This window comes from Leptosomus discolor, chromosome 7 (assembly GCF_034619465.1).
Source record: "Leptosomus discolor isolate bLepDis1 chromosome 7, bLepDis1.hap2, whole genome shotgun sequence".
NCBI lineage: Eukaryota > Metazoa > Chordata > Aves > Leptosomiformes > Leptosomidae > Leptosomus > Leptosomus discolor.
Genome location: NC_141397.1, coordinates 8,621,510 through 8,641,785, shown reverse-complemented (window position 1 = coordinate 8,641,785; position 20,276 = coordinate 8,621,510). Strand labels below are relative to the sequence as shown.

At 44.6% G+C, this 20,276-nt stretch overlaps 1 protein-coding gene across 1 annotated transcript in view; it reads left to right on the top strand.

Annotated features, from left to right (window-relative positions):
- Positions 1–6,813: 6,813 nt before the first annotated feature.
- The window catches only part of RAPGEF5 (Rap guanine nucleotide exchange factor 5), a 157,686-nt gene continuing 144,223 nt past the window's right edge, over positions 6,814–20,276 (top strand). Inside the window, exon 1 of the mRNA XM_086468129.1 lies at positions 6,814–7,005. Coding sequence (XP_086324255.1) covers positions 6,814–7,005 — 192 coding nt within the window. The remainder of the gene's footprint in view (positions 7,006–20,276) is intronic.

Genomic DNA, 20,276 nt, shown 5'->3' with positions numbered 1-20,276 from the left:
AGGCGACCTTGCATATCTGTGTGCACATATATGCAAATATCTCTTTTGCAAATGATAATATAATCATATGAGAAAGTCATTTCTCTTACATTATGGTAGCTCACTCATGAAAGCTGAGTGGACACTATAGGGACGTGTATGCTATAGAAATACATATATTATATATATATATATATATCTCTGGCACACTTCTGAAGTGGTTCTGTGAGTAGGGGAATCAATGAAGCCTGATTTTCTATGGATTTGTGTCTTGAGGTTGAGACCCTATCTGTATTTTCAAAGGTCTCATATGAAATGCTGCACTTTTTACCTCAGTGAAGCATTAACTGCAGCTCCTAACTGGCTGCCTATTTTCAGAATACTTTTAAGGACTTAATAGTTTTCAGATTTCAATACCTCTGTCAAATGTGCTTGACGAGCTTAAGCATTTGAAGATTCATAGAGAAGTCTCAGACACACAAAGAGGCAGTACAGTGTCTTAAATTCAGTTTCTACAAAATGAGGCTAAAGCATGCTTGCACTGATGCATATGGAGAAGCAACATAAAATATGAATTAAAACAGTAAACATGAATTTAAATATAAATACAGAATTTAACAGCTAAGGAAGAAAAGATAAATATGCAGATTAACCATCAATCACAGAAGGGAAATTTTCCATTGACTTTCAGTGAGAATTTAGCACGTAACTGCAATTTGTCTCTTTCAAAATCTCCTACACAATCTTCTGTAAATGTGTGTAGAACTTCTCACATTGGACATTTAAAAAATATCACACATATGCCCATGTGCCTGGGGGTAAAGGAATCTGAATTTGGTGGCAGCTGTCAGGAAAACTTCCTAATTCCACAGGTCCATTTATGTGTTTCTTTTTTAATTTTTAATTAAAAGATATTGATTTGTCATTTTGAGATTTCTGTGTTTAGTTAAAAGAAAAGAAATACTGAACAAACGCCATGGAGGATCTTATTGGCTTTGGACTTTAATTTTGGCCCGTAAGAGGAAGAGCAATAGCTCAATGACAACATTGTTTTGACAGAAAAGGCCAGACATGAGAGTTTTAAGAGTTTAATTTCCCTGAGGTGTCATGAGGTCCCCTGCTTCCAAGTATGTTAAAAAGACATAAAAACTGAAGAGTTGAGTCAGGTTCATTAGCTCAGGCAAATCACAATTACCACAGCGAAGGCATTCTTCCTTGGGTTTGTATTAAAGCAAAAAGTTTTGCTACGCATCAAACAATGCTTTTGGCTGCATTTACATTAGTTTTGCCCTTGTCATCATGGCCCAGTGTTTCTTAAAAAGGACCAAATGATTAAAAGAAATACAAAAAGAGATCCATTTAGGATTACAAACACCCTCTCTGCACACCCCCTTCCATCCGTCCTCAGACCAGTGCCGTAAGTCTGGTTCAAACAACGTCAGCAACAAACCCAGCGGCTCCAGATGCTCCTGAGCTCTCATCTTTGAGTGCCGAAGAGTCAATAGCAGGGACCGTGTCCTGATTCCCTGGATGAACTGCGGGCAGGACACGGGCTGAGCAGCCATCTGAAGATGCCTCGAGTTTTGAAGTCTGGAAGAGGTGCTGGGGGCAGAGGGGCAGGCGGCTGTTAGTGCGACGCAAGGGAGGAAAGGGTCAGATGCTGAAGTGAAGAAGTTCACAGGCCGTCAAGAGAAAACTGGGGGTTGAATTAATAGAGGCAGCTTAAGCCATTCCAGCTACGAGTCACACAAATCATGAAACTACTTGACATATTTCACCTGCTCATACATCTCCTTTATCTTTCACCTCTTCCCTCCTTTTTGTAGTTATTCTCCTGTTCTGCTGTCTTTCAAGTCACACCCTGTGCTGATCTGCTGCTTCCTCATGCCCTGTTCCCATTTTGGTATCTTTCCATTGCTGAGTGTACGTTACATTTTGCAGACCTTTTACACCTTGGACATGCTGCAAGCAGTGCTTCTGAGCTTAAGTCACTGAATATTTGGTCTGTGTGATGACATGGTACTAAACCAGCTGGAAATTTTTCTTTCCAAAAAAAAAAAAAAAAGACTTGAGAAACTGCATCAATGGTTTTAAAAAAAAAAAGTATGTATGACCCACATACATGCCACTGATGTGTACGGCTCTGATAACTGATATATGCTATTTATATCCACACTAAGTTAGCAATATCCAACATTTAAAACGGAACTGAGATCCCACTCTTTGATCAGGTGGACAGGAGGTAACAATTCAAAAGCCTGAAGGAAGTTTTTCAGCCAAAAAGTGGATCCCTAGCAGCTCTGAGGGTGAACAGTTTCATTTTGTTTTAGATGAAGAATTGCCAAAGCAGAAGCAGGTGAGAGGTGCCCAGACTTCTGCAGCGTATCTCCATCCCTCACCATGGTGCTTGAATGGTCACCTGCCACACTTGCGCTGCGGGTGAAGTGATGTGGGGCACACGCGTCCCTTCTCAGGACTGGGAAATGTGCCCCAAAACTCCTGGGAGGCACCGAAGTGGCAGGATGATGCAAAGCCTTCCCCAGCCCTTCTGTTTTACAGGGTCATTGCACGTAGTGCATTTAAAGCCACAAAAAAACCATCCGCCAAGCCAGGCTACCCCATGTCAGGAGCCTCAGAGCTGACAGAAGCAGTCTGCGACTCACATGCATTGGGCCTGGAGTGACATTTGGCAAATTAAAGTTTGTAGGATACGATTCTCATGAGAGCTTGGGATGAGTCCTGCAGAAAGGGACCTTCTTTGACATTCATTTGGATGTGGCATGGGGAGGCGGGCAGCACACAGCTCACCTCCTCCTGCATGGGAGGTGTTACGAAGAAAAACCTGCTTGCTTGCTCTCTGAAGAGATGGGAAGAAGAAAATCAATTCAGTTTCTGAAAGGGTAGAAAAGCACCGTCCCTCCGTCCCCACTCTAGCAGGACTGCCTGGGGAAGGAGCAGTGATGTTCGGCTGGTTGTACAGCGGGTGTTGCTGCTTTGGAAAAAACTTGCTTTCTTTTGAACGCCTCCTGCCAGGTCAGGGAGAGCAAATATTCAAAAAGGACTGCTGCTAGCAGCTGGCTTGGGTTCGCTGCCTGCCGACGGCTTCATCACATCTGGCTCCTGCACCCCAGCACTCTGCAGCTCTATCCCTGCACTACCTATCTTACTGAATGCAGGGAAATCCAAAGTGGCATGTATCAATTATTCCGACAGAGTCAAGAACTCCTAATATTTTTAAGTCCAAAATGAAGGTTTATTATTCTTTGTCAGGAAATGTCTGATTCCAGGTAATTATCTTTTCTCAATGATCTACTTAAAAACTGATATGAAATGCATACAGGCATGACACAACTTGTGTTGTTTTTACTGTGTTTCTTTTGATTGTGCTACACCATGGAAGAAAAACAAACACATTCAAAAAAAGCAGACACTCCCAGGCCCCACATCTGTAAAGTTACAGTAGAGTTGCTTAGGTCTCCAGACTCTATCCTGTATCCATTTAGACATTCCTGTATTTATATGAAGTCTCTGGCAAGCAAGAGAACAAAACCTTGCCCAGACTCTACCCTGGGAGGTATATTCAAACCTAAATTTCTTTCTAGAAGCACTGGAGAGAGTATCTCCTTGTTCTTGCTTTATATTGGACCAAATAAAAAGTGTTTAACCTGGAGAACTGGAAGTTCCCCAGTGCCTGCACACTGTCAGTGGATCTGATATTCCTTTTGTGTTCCTGCTGGTGCCTGAGAGGGGCAGGAAATCTGCAGTCAGCTGGGGGTCAAACCTGCCGAGAATAGGGACCTTGTTTCCTCAAAGCCCTGCTCTCCCTTCGGTGACAGTTCACTGAAAACAAGGTGCTCTGAACATGACAGTTTGGGTGCAAGACACCGGTTTGTTTGGGTTTTTTAAACAAAACTGTTTTGCCAAATACTTCCTGACCAGATCTAGTTTTGCTCTCTGTCCCCCGCCCCCCTTTCCTGTGAGGAAAAAGAACAGGTATCAGACTCATTCACCAAGCTAAACCTTTTGGGACTTAACAAAAAAAAGCAATACAAGATTAAATTTTAAACAATTCCTGTCACGATCTTTCCCAAAACTGGAATGATCCAAACTAGAAATAGAAGGACATAACTACTATCTACTCTTACTTTCCTGACAATTGTTAGTCCAAATTATGTTATCCGGCAGCTGATTAAATATGCAGAGCCTATTTATTTCAACACTGTTCACAAGTTATACTTACTTTCCTCAGTGAAAAAACAAACAAGAAATTCCGAGCACTGACATAATTTTACCCTTTCTTAACATAATCAAATTACTTCTGGTTATACCCCAGTCTGTCACATTAAGTCACACTTTATTGAGTTGTCTTACTACTGTTTGTATTGTAGCAGCGCCTAAAGACGCAGACAAAGAACTCGGTCCTTTTGTGAAGCCTGTACACTAAGGATCCATTATTCTTTTGGGTGCAGATACACCTCTCCTCATAATCACATCCTGAGCTGTGACAAAGTGGCTGCCAGGCAACACAGCTGTCAAAACCACATTGCAGGGCAGTTGGAGAGCACAAATCAAGTGAAGTAATAGAAATGTTTGGGACACGAGGCATCGCACAGAACAGCCAGTGCTCTTCGTGTTCCTCATGCCTGATTATGCAGCCTGGCCTTGGCTAAAGCATTTTTACGGCATAATCCCAGTTGCCCTTGCAAAAGGGCTGGTGCTGATGTTACCAAATGGGGCTCACGGATCTCCCTGGCGTTTTGGGGTTGAGGGGTCTGCAGCACACTTTTCATCTAAGTTAGGGCTGACACATTCCTGTCCCTTTTCTGTCTTTTGTGTCAGCAACAGGCATCATACAACAGGCCATATCACTCCGCTAGAAGAGCTGATTTTTTTTTTACACTTAACCTTTCAGATTTGGCTCACGTAATGGGCAATGATTGTTGGTATCAGCAGCAAGGAGGTGGCAGCAGAATATGGCTGGAGAAAACCCCGTCCTTTTCACGAGTGCCTGGGTTGGCCTGGTTCGTGCTGCTCATGAAGTCATACACACAGGATGCAGTTAAGCTGATTTAATGACAGAAGGCTGCTGAAAGGAGCAGTTCTGCTTTCCCTCATCTCCAGGTTTCTGCCTTCCTTGATCCTGTGGCTGTGTGGTCATAAGGTGGATCAATTCAGCTGTCTGGCCAATGGAAAATTCATTATTTTCTGAGGTGTTATTTTTCCACCAGATTGATCAGCTGACTAGAGTCAGATGGTTACCAGATCCCGTGCAAGGGATACGAAGGGAGTACACATCCATGGGTTGCAGGCAGGATCACCTTTTTGCAGCAGCCTGCTGTCAGGTCGGGGTAGCCAAAAGGCCAGGCTGCTACTGCTGCGTTCAGGTGACAGATAACCCAATGTGACACTGATGATGGAAGGGGCCATTCTGTGCCTCAGACACAGGCTGGGCACATCTGCCATCTTCTTTCCACTATGGGTACCTCTGTGATCCCAGCGGAGCTGGTTTAGGGAGCACATCAGCGAGGGAAAAAAATATTGCTTTTTTTGCAAGGTTAGTTTCATAGTTAAGCCACTTCCCTGCGGGGCTGGAGGAGTATTAGGGTCAGCCCCTGACACCAGTGGGACCTCTTAGTTGGGACAAGACGACAGCTTTCTGTGACATGTCTGTCAGATTGGCTTGACTATAATGTCACTTACTGAGACATTTGGGCACTGGTGAATTCAACCTGGAAGAGCAGGTCAGCCTTATTTGTAGCTCTGAGGCACAAGATATATGTAAAGGCAGCCCCACCTTACATTCAGTTCTCTGATCTAAATCGACGACAAGAGAATCTGGCAGAAAGGAAGCAGCACCTGTACCACTGAGGTAGAAAAGGCAGACTCTGGAGACTAAATAAAGGCTGATAATTCAAGGTACTGGATTCTAGATGAGTGCCTAGAATGTACCTTTCTTCTTTACCCAAAGAGAATGGTTTCTGGCATCGAGGGTTCCCTTCCAGGGATTACTGGACTGACTGGAAGTGTCATTCACCTGGGATGAACCGCTCAGTTCCTCCAGTATCAACGCTGACACGAAGGACAGAACCCCTCACTGAGTCAGGAATCCACTGGGCAGGGAGCAGGGAAGATCTTCACCCCTTGCAGCCGCAAAGAATCCCCAAAGGGGCTCGTAGGGTGACTCGGGCAGGTGGGGACCCTGGGGGGCCTCCAGCCCAGGTAGGCTCAGCTCCGGGATCACACCGGGCTGCTCGGGGCCTCCTCCAGCCCGGCCTCGACCACCTCTGCCCGCCCAGCCCCTGGGGGAGCCTGAACCCCTTTCGCCTCGGCTGGGACCCGCCGCCCCCGATCGGGTTGTCCCTGTCCCCCCGTGCTCTCCCCGCGGGGTTACGGGGTCTGTGCTGGGCGCAGGCCCCCGGGGGAGGAGGGGACACGGCCCGGGCGGCGGTCCCCCGAGCGCAAAGGAGTTAACAGGACTTTCTGCCTCTTCCCGCCCGCGCCTCCTCCACCCTCCTCATTACCTGCACTTTATCACTGCCGGAGCCGCGGGGCGGGAGAGGTGCAGGGCCGGCAGGGCTTCCTGCGCCGCCCGGGGCTGCCCGCGGCGGCGGGGCCCTTCCTGCCCGCCCGGCGGGGCCGCGGCGTGCGGGGGCCGCGCTCGGCGGCGGCGGCAGGGGAAGGTGTGCGGGCGGTGCGCGGTGCGTGCGGGGGGCTGCCTGCGTGCCGCCCGCCTGGGCGCCTGCCGGTGGGTGGGAGCGGGGCTGGGGCGACGCGAGGGGAAGGCGGGCGGGCAGAGCGGGTCTGCGCGCCGCAGCCCGGCAGGGATGCTGCGGTATGGCCGTGGGCTCCGTGAAGATGCCGTCGCCGTGTGAGGGCGCGGAGCCGGCCCGCAGCTGGAGCCCCGGCGGCGGAGCCAACGATCCGCCACCGCCGGTGCAGCTGCGGCAGAAGCTGCGGGAGCTGCCGGCGCTGCTGCGGAGCGGGTTGACGCTGCGGAGGAAAAGCGCTGCCGCCGCCGCCGGCCGGGTGAGTGAGACAGCGGGCGGCCCGGGGCAGCGCCGCCGCCAGCCCGCCGGGGCCGCCCCCCCCCCGCCTTGTCGGTGCCCGGGGCAAGGCGGGGCGGCGCCCGCAGCGCCCCCGGCCGGGCCGCGGTGGGGGGCGGCCCGCGGGCTCCCGCCGCTGGCTCTCCGCGGGGGGCGCCGGGTGGGCGGCGGGGAAGGAGGGAGGGAGGACGATCGGGCGGCGGCGGGGCGGCACCTCGGCAGCCCCCCGGGTGTGGGTGCCCGCGGGCAGGCCCCGGGCTCGGCCCCCCTCTGGTAGAAAAAATGAAATATCAGTAAGGGTGAGTGCGCGGCCCTGTCCCCATCGCCGGGTTCCTCGTGTGGCTCTTCTCTTCCCTCCTTTTCCCCTCCGTGTGGCAGAACTTGCGTGGGCCGATGGATGCGGCCGCCTGGCAGGAGATGCTGCGCAGGTGTGCTCGGGCGCTTGTGCAAACGCGTGTTAAAAGTCGCGAACTTCAACGTGCCCTGGAGCTTCTGGAGCTGGAATGCCTTTCTGGGTGCGCTGGTCCCCAGTCTCGGAGCGCCTCCAGAGACTGAGGCCGTGGGGTCAGTTGGGCATTATGGAAATCCCTGGCCAAATTTCACTCAGGGTCACTTATTTTTAGAAAGGCTGGTGGTACAGCTTTACAGGGTGGGCAGTGCCCTGGTGAAGTACAGCGTGACACCGTCGTGGCTGGGAACTGCAGTGGTGAGCGGCCGTTCGTGCCTCTGAAATCTCCCAGTTGTGACTGGAGCCGTATCACAGGGCTGGGAGTGCCATCTGGTCACGGCAAACCTTACTGGCAGGCCAAAACTGGACTGCAACCCGCCATCTGAGTAGGCGAAATGAAGGGGTTGGGTTTACCTGCACAGGGTTGGGTTTGTCTACATGGGGAATCAAGCGAGCTGCGGTGTGGTTTTGATGCACTGACAAATATGTGTGCAGGGGGTTAGTGGGGAGAAGTCAGCGTGGTGTGTGTTTGTACCCTCGTCAACTTTGCAGTACTTTGACCATATAAATAAATGCTTTCTCTGTACGGGGAAGTTGTTGTGAAATATAGTAGGGTGTGAATTTAAAACCAAACTTCCTGGGTGAATGTTTTGTTCTCAGGAGATATACATGCAAGACAGATAAACAAGATTAAGGTAGTATATAAATTTACAGCAGAATAGCTAATTTTGAGTAATAGTTTGATTCAGAATCTGTTCTGGATCAATTTCTTTCCTTGAGTGAGTTTAACAGACTAGTAAAGACAGCTCTGTATGGAGATGCCTGATGATTTTTATTGTGTGGGTGAAATAGTAATCCACTTGACAAGTGTCCGTATGAACACAGAGCTAAGGAGATTCAATTCATTTTAAAGAGCCAAGTCTTGCTCTGCCCTAACAGGATATTTATGACAGATATCTTTCTTGCAATGAAAATGAGAACTTTTCTGAATTGAGTTTAATTTGTTCCATTTCAAAGCATACAACCAGAGAAGTGGAGTAAGTGTGCAGTGAGGAGGTAAGAAGCAGTGCAGAACTGCTGCTGGTAACGGAGTTTGTTTGCAGACAGGTCTGAAATACTGTTCTAGCACAACAAATTCATGATGCTTCAGGGAGACATCATGCAGAGCAGGCTTAGATTTATCCTCATGATTATTCCTCATTGCTACTGAAAGAATTTAACAAGTGAGTGGTACAACAGTTACTCTGTAAATATTTGGAGTGGGAGAGTTAACACCCTGGTGAGAAGCTTGGGTAGCTCCTGGGTCACGTAGTTCCTCAGATGTGCTTGCTGAAGCCTTGGTCCCATCTTGCTTCACACGGTCCCAGCTGAGGCTCTGCCTGTCTTTGCTGATGTGCCACGTTATGGACCAGCAAACACAGCATGACAGATTTAGTGGTGGTGTCGTCTGTGGCTTCCCCTCCCAGTGCCCTGTGGGTCATCTTGCAAAGTTTTTCTCAAACTGTCTGTATCCTGGTAGGAAGGAGGCCGGAGGGAGGATGGTGAGTTTGTAGGGCAGTCTGGAGTCAACCCAGCAGATCTTGGATCAGTGGGCGATGCTGCGTGGAGCTGCTTCGTGGCTCCAGCAGGGCCTTGTGGCCAGTGGCTTGGTCCAGTGTGGAGAACAGGACTGCTGTGCTCTGCCATCTCTGGGCTTGCAGGGATTCTCCTGCAGCTGGAATGATTCAGTGATGCAGGTGCCCACCAGGGCGTTCTGACGCGCAGGGAGTGGTAGGACTCCATAGTGGTGTTAATGTCACTTGTTCCCTGTAGAAGCAAAGTGGATGCCTGGGGTGCATGGAAGGTCTCTCCCACACGTGCGGTTCTCCAGGGAGTAGCCTGGCTCTGCTAGTAGTGCCTTGTGTTGATTCCTGTCCGCTGCATGCGTCTTTTCCCCCCAGAAATGGAATTTTAGGGGCATGACACTTTTCACATACTTCTGTTTAATGTGGTGGTAACTTCAACCCTGAAAATGACAGTATTTGGGAGAGATATGTGTTAGAATACTAAAATGCAGCATTTTTTTATACTTTCCCTTTTGGCATGACTCTTAAATTTAAAAAGTCATAAAATAAGGTTGGAGAAAGGTTGAGTAACACAAATATGAAACAAAGATTCCTGTTTTTTCACCTCAACAAAATATTTCAAGTTAATTCGAAGTTAATTTTTGGAGGGTTTTGTTTGCTTATGAAATCTCCATTCCCCCTATCGCTTAAAAAAAAAAAAATTTAGTCTGATCTTCCTCTCCAGTGACTTTTTCTTTGTGCTTTTTTGTTTGTTCAAACGCCAAGCTGAGAGTCTTATTTGTCCAGCTGGTTTCATCAGGAATGTTGCTCACTTAGGTGAGCTGTTTTCGAGTAAATGCTGACCAGCTGAAATTCTGGCTTGTTTAATTTCCTAGAAAAATATTATGACCCCCTGAGCAGGGGTTCTGCCTCTGATGCTGACTTGCTGAGGGACCGCCTGCAGTGCAGTTTGCTTCCTCATCTATAAAGCAGGGATAATCTGCATGTGTGCATCCTTGGGGACTATGGATAATAAAATATAATGGAAGCATTAAGGGTGCTGTAATTGTTTTAAGGATGTACTTCACTGCATGCTATTCAAATACTTCCCGTGGTGCAGAGGGGAGGAAAGCATTGCATAGTAGAGGGTAGTATAAAAAAAAAATTGAATACATTTTGCAAACCATTATGGGGTGGAATAATTTCTTTAAATCTGCTTGGGCCTCTCGGTCCTTGGCACTAGACTACCCGAAAATAGTGGCCAGAGGTGGGGATAATTGAAAACGTAGTGTAACAAAATAAGCGTTTCCCTCTCAGCTCAGTGAACCCAAAAACTGGAGTACAAGTGGGTATTTTTGGCTTTCTGTGCTAGGATATGTCCAATTTTAATACACGTGAAGAACTCAGAGGTGGAAAACCACCTTGTAGAAAAGCTGCGGTAGCCATCCTGCTTGCATGTTTGTGTGCCATGGAGCCAGGTAAATACCACTACATGCTGCTGGTTCAGTCATAGAGATAAAAGTAACCTCTAGTTCCTCTTTTTAAAGCTCCTGAACTCCGAATTGGACATTAGCCTTGTCCCTGACAGTGTTTTTTCTTAAATTTGGTCTTAGGGCAGGTGCAGCAGAGATGTCTGAGATGGCGCTGGGGGTTAGGCTGCAGTTGCACAGTGAGCTGTGAGGTGTGAGTTTTACTCCTCATTCTCTGCTTGGTGCTTCTTTGTTTCTGCTGGATAAAACAGCAGAAAATGATCAGAGCTTGTGCAGAGGCAGAGGAGGGATCTGTTGTGGTGGGTCGCTCTGCCCCGTGGAACCGTTCCCCTCTGCCACGTGCTTTCTCAAAATCTTTGGAAAGTGGGTCCCTTCTGTTTCCCAGTTTGCCTCCTTGAGTTATGTGTTAAGCAGCGCACATGTAGTAAGCATGAGTATTTTGGTCATGAACTGTCTTTGCTGTTCTTCCTGGTGCTTGCCAAAGATGTCTTCATCTCCTCCCCTTTTTCTTGTAATTAGTGATGAAATATGGGTCCCTGCCCCTGGAAGCACCCAGAACACCAGTGACAAGGCCCTGCAGGCACATCAGTGCAGCAGTCACTCCATCATGCCAAAAATCCTTTAAAAAACAACACGAGCCTGGATGTTGCTCACTGTCACAGTAGCGGAGCTGGAAAACCTTTTGGACTTCGTGGTGTCAAACCGCATTACTTTTGATATTGTGAAAGATGTTGCTGTCCTGTACAAACCTTCAGCATGGGACATGCCTTTTGGCTTGCTGGAAGTTGAGAGATACCATAACTGTTTTCTCTTCTGAGACCCTGTAATGAATTTTGTGAGGTTCCTAGAGGTCTTTAGCCAGGCAAATGTTCTCAGACTGTCTTCACCTTAGCTCTGCTTTGAGTGATAACTTCCCTGTATGTGTAAGTTAGCATGTAAACTGACTGTAGGGTTACAGGTTGACAACAAACCACAGGAGTTAGGGTATGGATGCGTCCAGGTTTGGCTGGGACAGAATCCCGTCCCAGCCATGCCAGGCAGGCCGTTAGCAGTTTGAGTCAGCCAGGGCAGCTGACCTGAGTGAGCTACAGGGGTAGCCCACACCATAATGTCCAGGTTTGCTGAGGAGAGAGAGCTGTGGGGTTCCTCCTGCTCCTCCTCTGGCTTCTCCTGAGGACTGCTCTCTGGTCAGTTGTGAGGACTGGATATTCATTTGGCTGAGTGTAACTCTGTCTATCTCTGTTGGTATTGGTGGTGTTTCATTAAATCTGTTTCACTTCTACTCGTGGGTCTGCTCTCCTTTTTTTTCCCAATTCCCCTCCCTGGCTGGTGAGGGCTTGTTGGGTGATAGAGCGACTGTCACAGTTTTGCCCCGAGTACAGGCTAAACGTAGACAGGATGCTAAAAGTTTACATGAGTTCAGGGTGAGACTGGAGAAGTTCATGGAAGGAAATGTGTTGAACATACATAATCCTCATCAGGCACAGAAGGTTCCCAAGCTGAAAATAGCTGGAGGGTTGGAGTGTATTAGAGATATCTATCATATATTCTGGCATTGGCAGTTGTCATGCTGTTGGAGACAACTCTTCTTTGGCAGGGGGAAAAAATCAAATTATATGCAATCTGTTTTAATTAAATGAAGTATCCTACATTTTGCTAAACTTTTATTCAACTCTTGTAAGAAGCTTTCAGTTGCTTATGTTATTCAAGTTACTTTCTTCTAACCAGTTCATCCTGTCATTGGGGAAGCCATAGTGTTGTAGATGAGGTTTTGCCAGGACATCAGAAATTCCCTGCTGGAAATACTCAGAATTTCCCGTCCTTCTTTCCATAGCTATGTTATGGTGGTGTTTGATGGCTCATTTTGATTGAGCCAAGCATATAGATCTGCCTTGTACTCGGGTAATCTTCCCACCAACAACTGACATTTATAGCAGTCCATATCCTTGTTGGCAGCTCTTCATCTTAGTAGTGCCAGAGTGACCTTGTATTTCTTGCTGCTGAGTTACATGCTTTTCCTAATATTCTGGTTCTCGAAGTCACCTCATCTTCCTGTACGCCATTCTGTTTACATTTGTTTTGACAATGCCTCCAATTTTGTGCCATCAGCATATTTCATCAGTGCCTTTATGCTCATTTGATGAGTGTTTTTAATGAAAAGAGGAGAAAAAAATCAGAAGAACAATTGCTGTGGTACCTATGTTTATATATACTAGAGAGGCTTTAATTTTGCAGTTTCTCCTGCATTAAGAAGATGCAGTGTTGTGGTGTGTAGATGCTGTACTGGCTGAAATCAGCCCACAGAAGTACTAGATTGGCTCAGCGAATCAAAAGTTCTACTGTCAGAAGTATTATCGAAGTACTCTGATTGATGTTGACGACATTTTGCTTTAAAGCCTGCCATAGAGGTTCTACTCAGTAAGTTAATACCCTCATCACTTTGGCAGTTATTATGTGACTAAAAATAGTCGTGGTAAGTAGTCTTGAATTTTTCCTATTGTAATCAGGTTTATTATGTATTCCTGCTAAACGTATTTGATTAAGATAATTGTCTTTCACAGTATCCTTTAACTTGTCATCTCTGTGACTGGTGATACATGCAATGTTGAGTAGTGAGTAAAATAACTTGGTGACAATGGCCATGGTGGCTGGTGGGGAATTTCAGTTCTCTTGTGTTTATTTGCATAATAATTTGTTTCATAGTCAGTGTTCAGTGAATTACTAAATTGAGAATACTTCTTAATTAGCCCATGTGTTATGACATCTGAGAAATTATGCCTGGGTTTGATTAACTACAGTTGAATGAAATGGAAGGCAAACCCGCTCTTCTGCCCTAAGAAGTAACCTAGTAAGTTCTTTTTCTGCCTGAGGCTGGGGATTAGTCTGGTTGCCAGGATGATGCCCATTGCCTGTGGCCTTACGCTGGCCCGGAGTGTGAGGCTGGCAGTGCCTGGACTGACATCTCGGCTGCTTTCTAGCACCCCTGGGAAGGTCCAGGTGCAGCCCTAGCAGGTGCCGCTGCCAGTGCGTGGGGAAGAGATGCCATCATGTGGCTTGTACTCCATGGAAGGTGCATAAAGTTGACGTTGATCCCCTGACACAGGGAAAAAAAGCAGCAGCTTGCTCTAAGCTATGGGACAGGTTCTGTTTCGTTTCTCTGTTTTGGCCAGAGCACATCCTGGTAAGTCCCTCTGACCCACAATCGGCTGCTATAAACCACGGTCTTGTCTTCTTACCACTTGCCCACCCTGCAAATTGAGCTCAAGCTGCAAATACCTTGAGTTAATTTTGCCCGTGCTCAGTCTTTAAATGCTGCTTTTCTTGTGTTTGTAGTAACACCTTCAGTTAGGGATTCCGAAAGAAGATACCGATCAGCCCTGCGTGTTTTTGTAGTTCTGGTTGAACAAGGATCTCGCAACTTTCACTTTTGGTTTTGCCCCTGTTTCTAAGGGATGTAGCCTGCAGATCCTCAGATGCGGTGCTGCTGTGTGTGGCTTGGAAATCTACGTAGGAATTAAGATCAGCTCCGCTGGAATTAGAAGGAATGTATTTGAGTATTTGGAAAATTTCTGCTAGCGTTGCATCTTGATGAAAGGCTCAATTTAAATGTGAGCTGATTGTTCCCTTAGTTATACATTTGAAGGGAAATGAACAAAATTCACTTTGTGGAATTGTATGTTTTAATTTACTTGGTTGCAAACCTGCATTATTGGTTAATTCATGCTAGACTTCCCAGCCGCCACGATGAATGAACAACGCTGCACTGTACAATTATGACAAACTCTGTTAAGGTTTGTATTCAGCTGTTGTTACTCGTATGGCCCCAGTGGTTTGAATTCCATTTGTGCCGTGAGGAAATTGCAAAACAAGCTGTGCATTTTTATGCTGATGAAAATGCTGAAAATAGACAGTGATAGCTTTTTAAAAGGGGAAAAGAAAAAAAAAAAAAGGAAAGCAGAATATGCCATCTTTTCAACCTAACTCACAGAAAATCGTGATAAAACAGATTTATCCTTAATATATAACAGTTAAAGTAATATTTCACATATGGGAAAGGAAGGTGCATGTTCTTTATACTTATACTATGTAGCTTGCTTATTCAGCTATAGCTGAAGTGCTCCTGTCCACCTATGGTTTCAGACCTCGCCGCAGGTGAATGCTGGGTGTGACACCCAGTGTATGAAGCGACGGGGTTCAGTACACAGACTTTTGGTCTGGCTCTGCTGAACTAACCAGGACCCTAGATGAGTCTCACTGCGTTTCTGTGCCTGATCACCAGGCAACCAGATGCTGTACGTCTGGTCACACAGTTGTCTTCTTGGGATGTGAGCCATCTTCTACCAGGGCTTTATATCAATGCTTAGAAAAAGAGCCGTAGCATTGGTTGGGGCTCAGCATGGTGCTGTAGGACTGAAGATAAAATGGGATACCTTTTAACTCTGGACAGAGCGAGAGTACCCTGTTCTTCTGTAGTCCCTCAGGGCTGCCTTAGCTGGGCCATCCATCCATCCATGGCTCTGCTCTTTGTGCACAAACTTCTAAACCTCTTTTTTTAATTTTTTTTTTTTTTCCCCCAAAATCAGTCTGACTTGCAGATCCCGTAGGCTCCGTATGCCTGGATCTGTTTCAGTAAAATATTTTAGGTTGGTTTTAGTATCTGCTATATAAACTTTATCCATGACACCTTTTGATTTAAACGTTTTTCATTATGTCTGTGCTTTCGGCGAAAGTTTAAGAATAAAAATGAAGTCATTTGGGCTCTAAAGTTAAAAGTAAAAGCCATGGAAGCAGGATCTAAATATTTTCAAGTTCCAGGTGTAAAAGGCAGTAGCTATTCATAATTGTCACGATGTCTTTTATCTCAGTTAACTTATGGTTTGACTTGGGTTAGTCTGACCTTGTAAAATGATCTACTTATGGCTATTGTATTAAGCTAGGGTCAATTATTAATATTTAAATCCTACATTATACAGTTTTCTCTGATGAATTCCTTTTTCACAAGATATTTTCCTGAAGAGGACACAGCAGGCTAACTGAGTAAAAGTCAATATACTTTTTATAGTGCAAAAAGAAAATATTCTGCTGATTGTTGGGCAAAAAACCTCTTCAGTCTATATAAATACCAGTAGAGCTGTATTCATAGCATCAGTACGGATTTTTTTTGCCTTCAGTTTTAGAACTAAATTAACCCATTAAAGCTTAAAATGCCAGATGATTTCTACTTTGCTTTTTTTTTTTTTTTTTTTTTTTTAAGAGATTGGTTGTGAGGAATGCAATTTTTTTTTTCCTTGATTTGGGGGGGCTGCCTGCTTTTTCTTGCTTCCTGGAACTCATACCTAAGTCTTTATGTGACTGACACACACATGGGCTACATGAGTTAGAGCAGTAAGGAAAGAAATAGTTCAGAGCCCCTCCAGCAGTCTTATTGCTTAATTATGGGGTGGGTTTTATATGTGTATTCTTTATTGTGGTCTGCTGGTAGCTCTTCCTGCAGCTTACCCTTCTGAGCATCTCTGCAGGTCGTGTGTCAGCATCATCTCTGGGACTGTGGAACAAGCAAGGGGCAGTGGCTGCTTGCAGTGATGGCACTGGCAAAAGAAATGTATGTGAAACCATGTCCTTTGTGATGCAGTAGGTGGGATGGTGTCTGCAGGTCAGTACTGAGGAGCAGTGAACCGGAGGAAGTACTGCATTTTGGATTAAGAACCTGTAAAATACCCCAATAAAAAAAACAAACCAAAACAACCCCCCAAAACCCAAACCAAACAGAAAATTGGGGTCCAGACTGCTTGCGAGCATCAAGAATTTATGATGTGCCTTGGGGGAGGAAGAGCAGGTGTTTAGGTTTTGTTTGTTTGTTTTTTAAGATGATAAGCATTTAATTGTGGTTTTCTGGCCAAGTTTTGGCTGAAGGAGTTAGACCCAGTGATCCTAAAACACTTTGTAATTTCAGATGGATGTGGTAATCACTTGCTGTCATAGACTGCTACTGCACACTGTGAAGCAGATGCTCCATTTTGTCCCATAGGTGAATGCACTTCAGTGATGCATAAATTGGTTTTTAAAATATGGAAAGGGGAGAAAAACAATGCACACACATGGTTAGCTCTGAAAGTCGCAAAGCTGTTGTTTACTGGATGGCTGAAGGAATGAACTAAAAGAATCCTTTAGATCTGCTCTGGGTCCCCACTCGTGTACAATCCAGCGCTTTGTTGCGGTTTGTCATTTCTGCAGCGCCTGAAGCCTCTTGGCAGTGAAAGCAAATGTGGGGGTGTGGGCTGTGAGTCTGCTGCTGAATCTGTGTTGCAGGACAAGCTGAGATTTGTGGTGTTTGTTAAGGATGGCGAAACTCATGGGAGATGCAAGTCCTAAAAGAACAAAAGCAGAATCTGATAGTTAGCTGCCAAAGAGGGAAGGTGAGGATGCAGACTATCCCAAGCTTAAGTGCGTTTTGGCTTAACGAGGATAAACTGTAACATCTGGGTGCTGAAACACTGGCACAGGCTGCCCAGAGAGGTGGAAGAAGCCCCATCCCTGGAAACATTCAAGGTCAAGTTGGATGGGACTCTGAGCACCCTGATCCAGCTAAAGATGTCCCTGCTCATTGCAGGGGGTTGGACTAGATGACCTTTAAATGTCCCTTCCAACCCAAACTGTTCTATGATTCTATGATCTGTCCACACTAGCACTGATTTGTGCATAGTAATTCTTTGAAGTAGTCTTCCTCAGCATTTTGTTGGAAAAAATTAGTTAAGAAACAAAATATAATAATCCTGCTAGATTTAATTTTTATAAACACTTTAATTTCTGTTCACAAAGAATGTCATAATCATGCTCAAAAAATGGTACTTTGATACTTTAAAAACTTATGCCATGCATACCATCTTAAAGCTGTACTCTGGCAGCTTGAAGATTCTTTACAAATGGTTAAAAGTTCTGTTCTCCTTGTTCCTCAGTATCCACATGTATGAAAGAGACTGATAAAACTGGTCAGCCTGTTAGACCATAGTCATTCATAAATAGTGTCTCTGTAATTGTCTTTGACAGCAATTGCTGGAACAAAATACATAAAATACAGCAAATAATAATGGTAGTTAAATGAAAACCTCCTTATATTTTTATTATTATGTTGAAGGATACAAAGAGGAGCATTCAGCAGATATTTAATTTCTTGTTTTATCTCATTAAACAGACAGTCTCAAAACAAATGAGTTTCAGATTAGTTTTACCAAAGCTATTTATCTAATTATGGCTTTCACTGCACTTGAATGAATGGCTGCAAATCAATAGGTCTCTTAGGTTGCCAGGACATGCATTAGAACTGGTGAGTCTCCAAGCTGAATAGCAGGAGTAATGTCTCTTGTTTTATTTTCCATTGAGATGTCTATCCTCAGTTCATGCAGTGTATGCATAAACTGAGAATTTAGCTGAAGCCCTGCTTAAAAGGTGCCATTTTTTAGTTGATCATTTGCAATTCAATGTGGCAATAAATATTCACATTATACATTACATATTTTATTAAAAAAAAACCACAAACAAACCCCAAAAAACCAAACCCACAAAATTATTTGAGAGGAAGCCAGTGTAGATAAATATACATTGTAGTTGGTTAAGGTGATGGTTCATCTAGTCCTATATCCGTACGTTTTAAGGTTAATCAAACAGGTAGCAGTTTTAGCCACAAATATAGTTTCTTATGCTTTCAAGAGAGTGTGTGGGCAAATGTTGTATAGTCTGCCTTCCACGTTGTGTTTTTTCTTTTCTGGCTTCAAATAGGCAGAGATACCTTATATTCTGATGCTTGGGGGTTGTTACTGTTAACTGTTCTAGTTACAGTTTTTATGTTGTGCATATATGAGTGCAGCCTTTTAATGAATCTGGCTAGTATTTTGGCTTCAGGCTCATCTTGGAACTTGTGTTTACAGAGCTTGTGTGTGGGGTTTGGTGATAATGACTTTACAGGGGAAGGAAAAATACATTTTGTTTTATTCTGTTGTTAATGAAAGCATTTATTTTTCATCAATTTTGAATATCCCATCTTTAATTTCAGTGACCCTTCTGGTGGTCCTATGAGGCAGGTAACTTCCAACTCCTCTACAGTTAGTTTTTATGTATCCTTTTTTACAGCTGTTTTTTAAAGCAAGCAATCCCAGTCTCCCTAGATGACTCTTTCCATGCTGTAATCATTTTTGTTACCTTGTTTTGAACTCTATCTGGTTCTGCAATGTCCCTTTGAACTTGTGATGGCTTGTGCTGAATGTAATTTCTAGATGAGACTGCGCCGCTGATTTATATAAATCATGCAATTTCCTCCCTCTTTCCATCATGTAGGCTTTTCATCCTAATAACTTGCTATCTTTTTAGAGTTCCTGGCGGCACAGATTAGTTCTTCACTGAAATGTCTTCACAGTCATTCAAGTTGCTTTCTTTAAGTTGCTATAGTTAATTTAAAACCATATAAGTTGTTAGTGTTTTTTTCATTCCATGGGTGTTACTTTGCATTTGTTGTGGATAAACCTAACTTAACATGGAGTTGTCCACTCACCAACCTTGACTAGGTCCATCTGAAGTTGTTTATAGTTCTGATTGTGACTAACCAAAATCGTATGAGCAAAATTTGCTTATCTCGATGCTGACATCGCAAATATGTTTTATTAAACAGCATTCGGCCTAGGACGTAATGTTGGGGTATGTTCCTTTTCTTAATGAAAACAGCCTGTTTAATCCTGTTCTTGTCCTTTATTACTTTGCTATTGCTTGATCAACTACAACATTTTTGTCTCTCCAGTAAAGGCTGCTTTAGCTTCTCTTGAGGAGTTTTGTGTGTTAGGGTGAGTCTATACTACCTCTCTTGAAGTAGGAGCTAAAACTGTCGAGTATTACTGTGTAGATGGTCCCTGAACACACAAGAAAACCAGTTAATATCATGTCAGTCTTGACCTTGTTACAGTATCTTTGACAAAGGCTTTCCTGTTCTTGTAAGGAATGTGAGAATATTCATGACTACTGAAGCTCCTCTTCAGTGGGCGTACAATTGTTTGGAAGGCTCTACACAGACTAGTAACCAACAGCTTTTCAAAGAATCTCTGAGCAGGACTCTGCAAGAGTATCTTTTGGCTTTGCTACTATCAATATTTTCTTTAAAAACTGCAGTGATGGAGTAGAGAATACGTTCTTAAGAAGTAGCTACCTGTCCAATATATCAAAGAAGAAAGATCAGGGAAAGCAAGAGCATGCTTTGTTTTGGTTTGGGTTTTTTGTGTGTGTGGGTTTTTTTGTTTTGTTTTTCTTTATGTATTTTTCTGCTCAGGCAACTTTATGGCAAAACTCTTGCTAGGAACAAAACTATCTAACAGGTAAATCACTAAAGATTTTTGAAGAATGTCACATTAGACAGCTGTTCTCTAACCTGTAGAGCTCTTTATTAAAAACAGGGACACAAAATGTCCCTGGAGCGGACTTCTCTATCTTAAATGGACGCACACAAAGTGTAGCTAACAGCAACACTGCTATTAAGTTGAAGTTGCAGTCTTATTAAAAACAATGCAAACTTATGCTCTTTGACAATCCGTTTATTGTGGCTGTAGAAAAGGACCTGCTTCAGCTGCTTATTAATGGCAAAACATGTTACAGGAAAATTTATGGCAGGGTGATGGGATTGGATAAGGAAACATTACATTCTTCCATTTTGTAAATAAAAATAATTCCAAAGCAGCTATCCAGAGATAATAATAATTTCTTTTTATAAACCTGCATTAAAAACTGTCCCCTG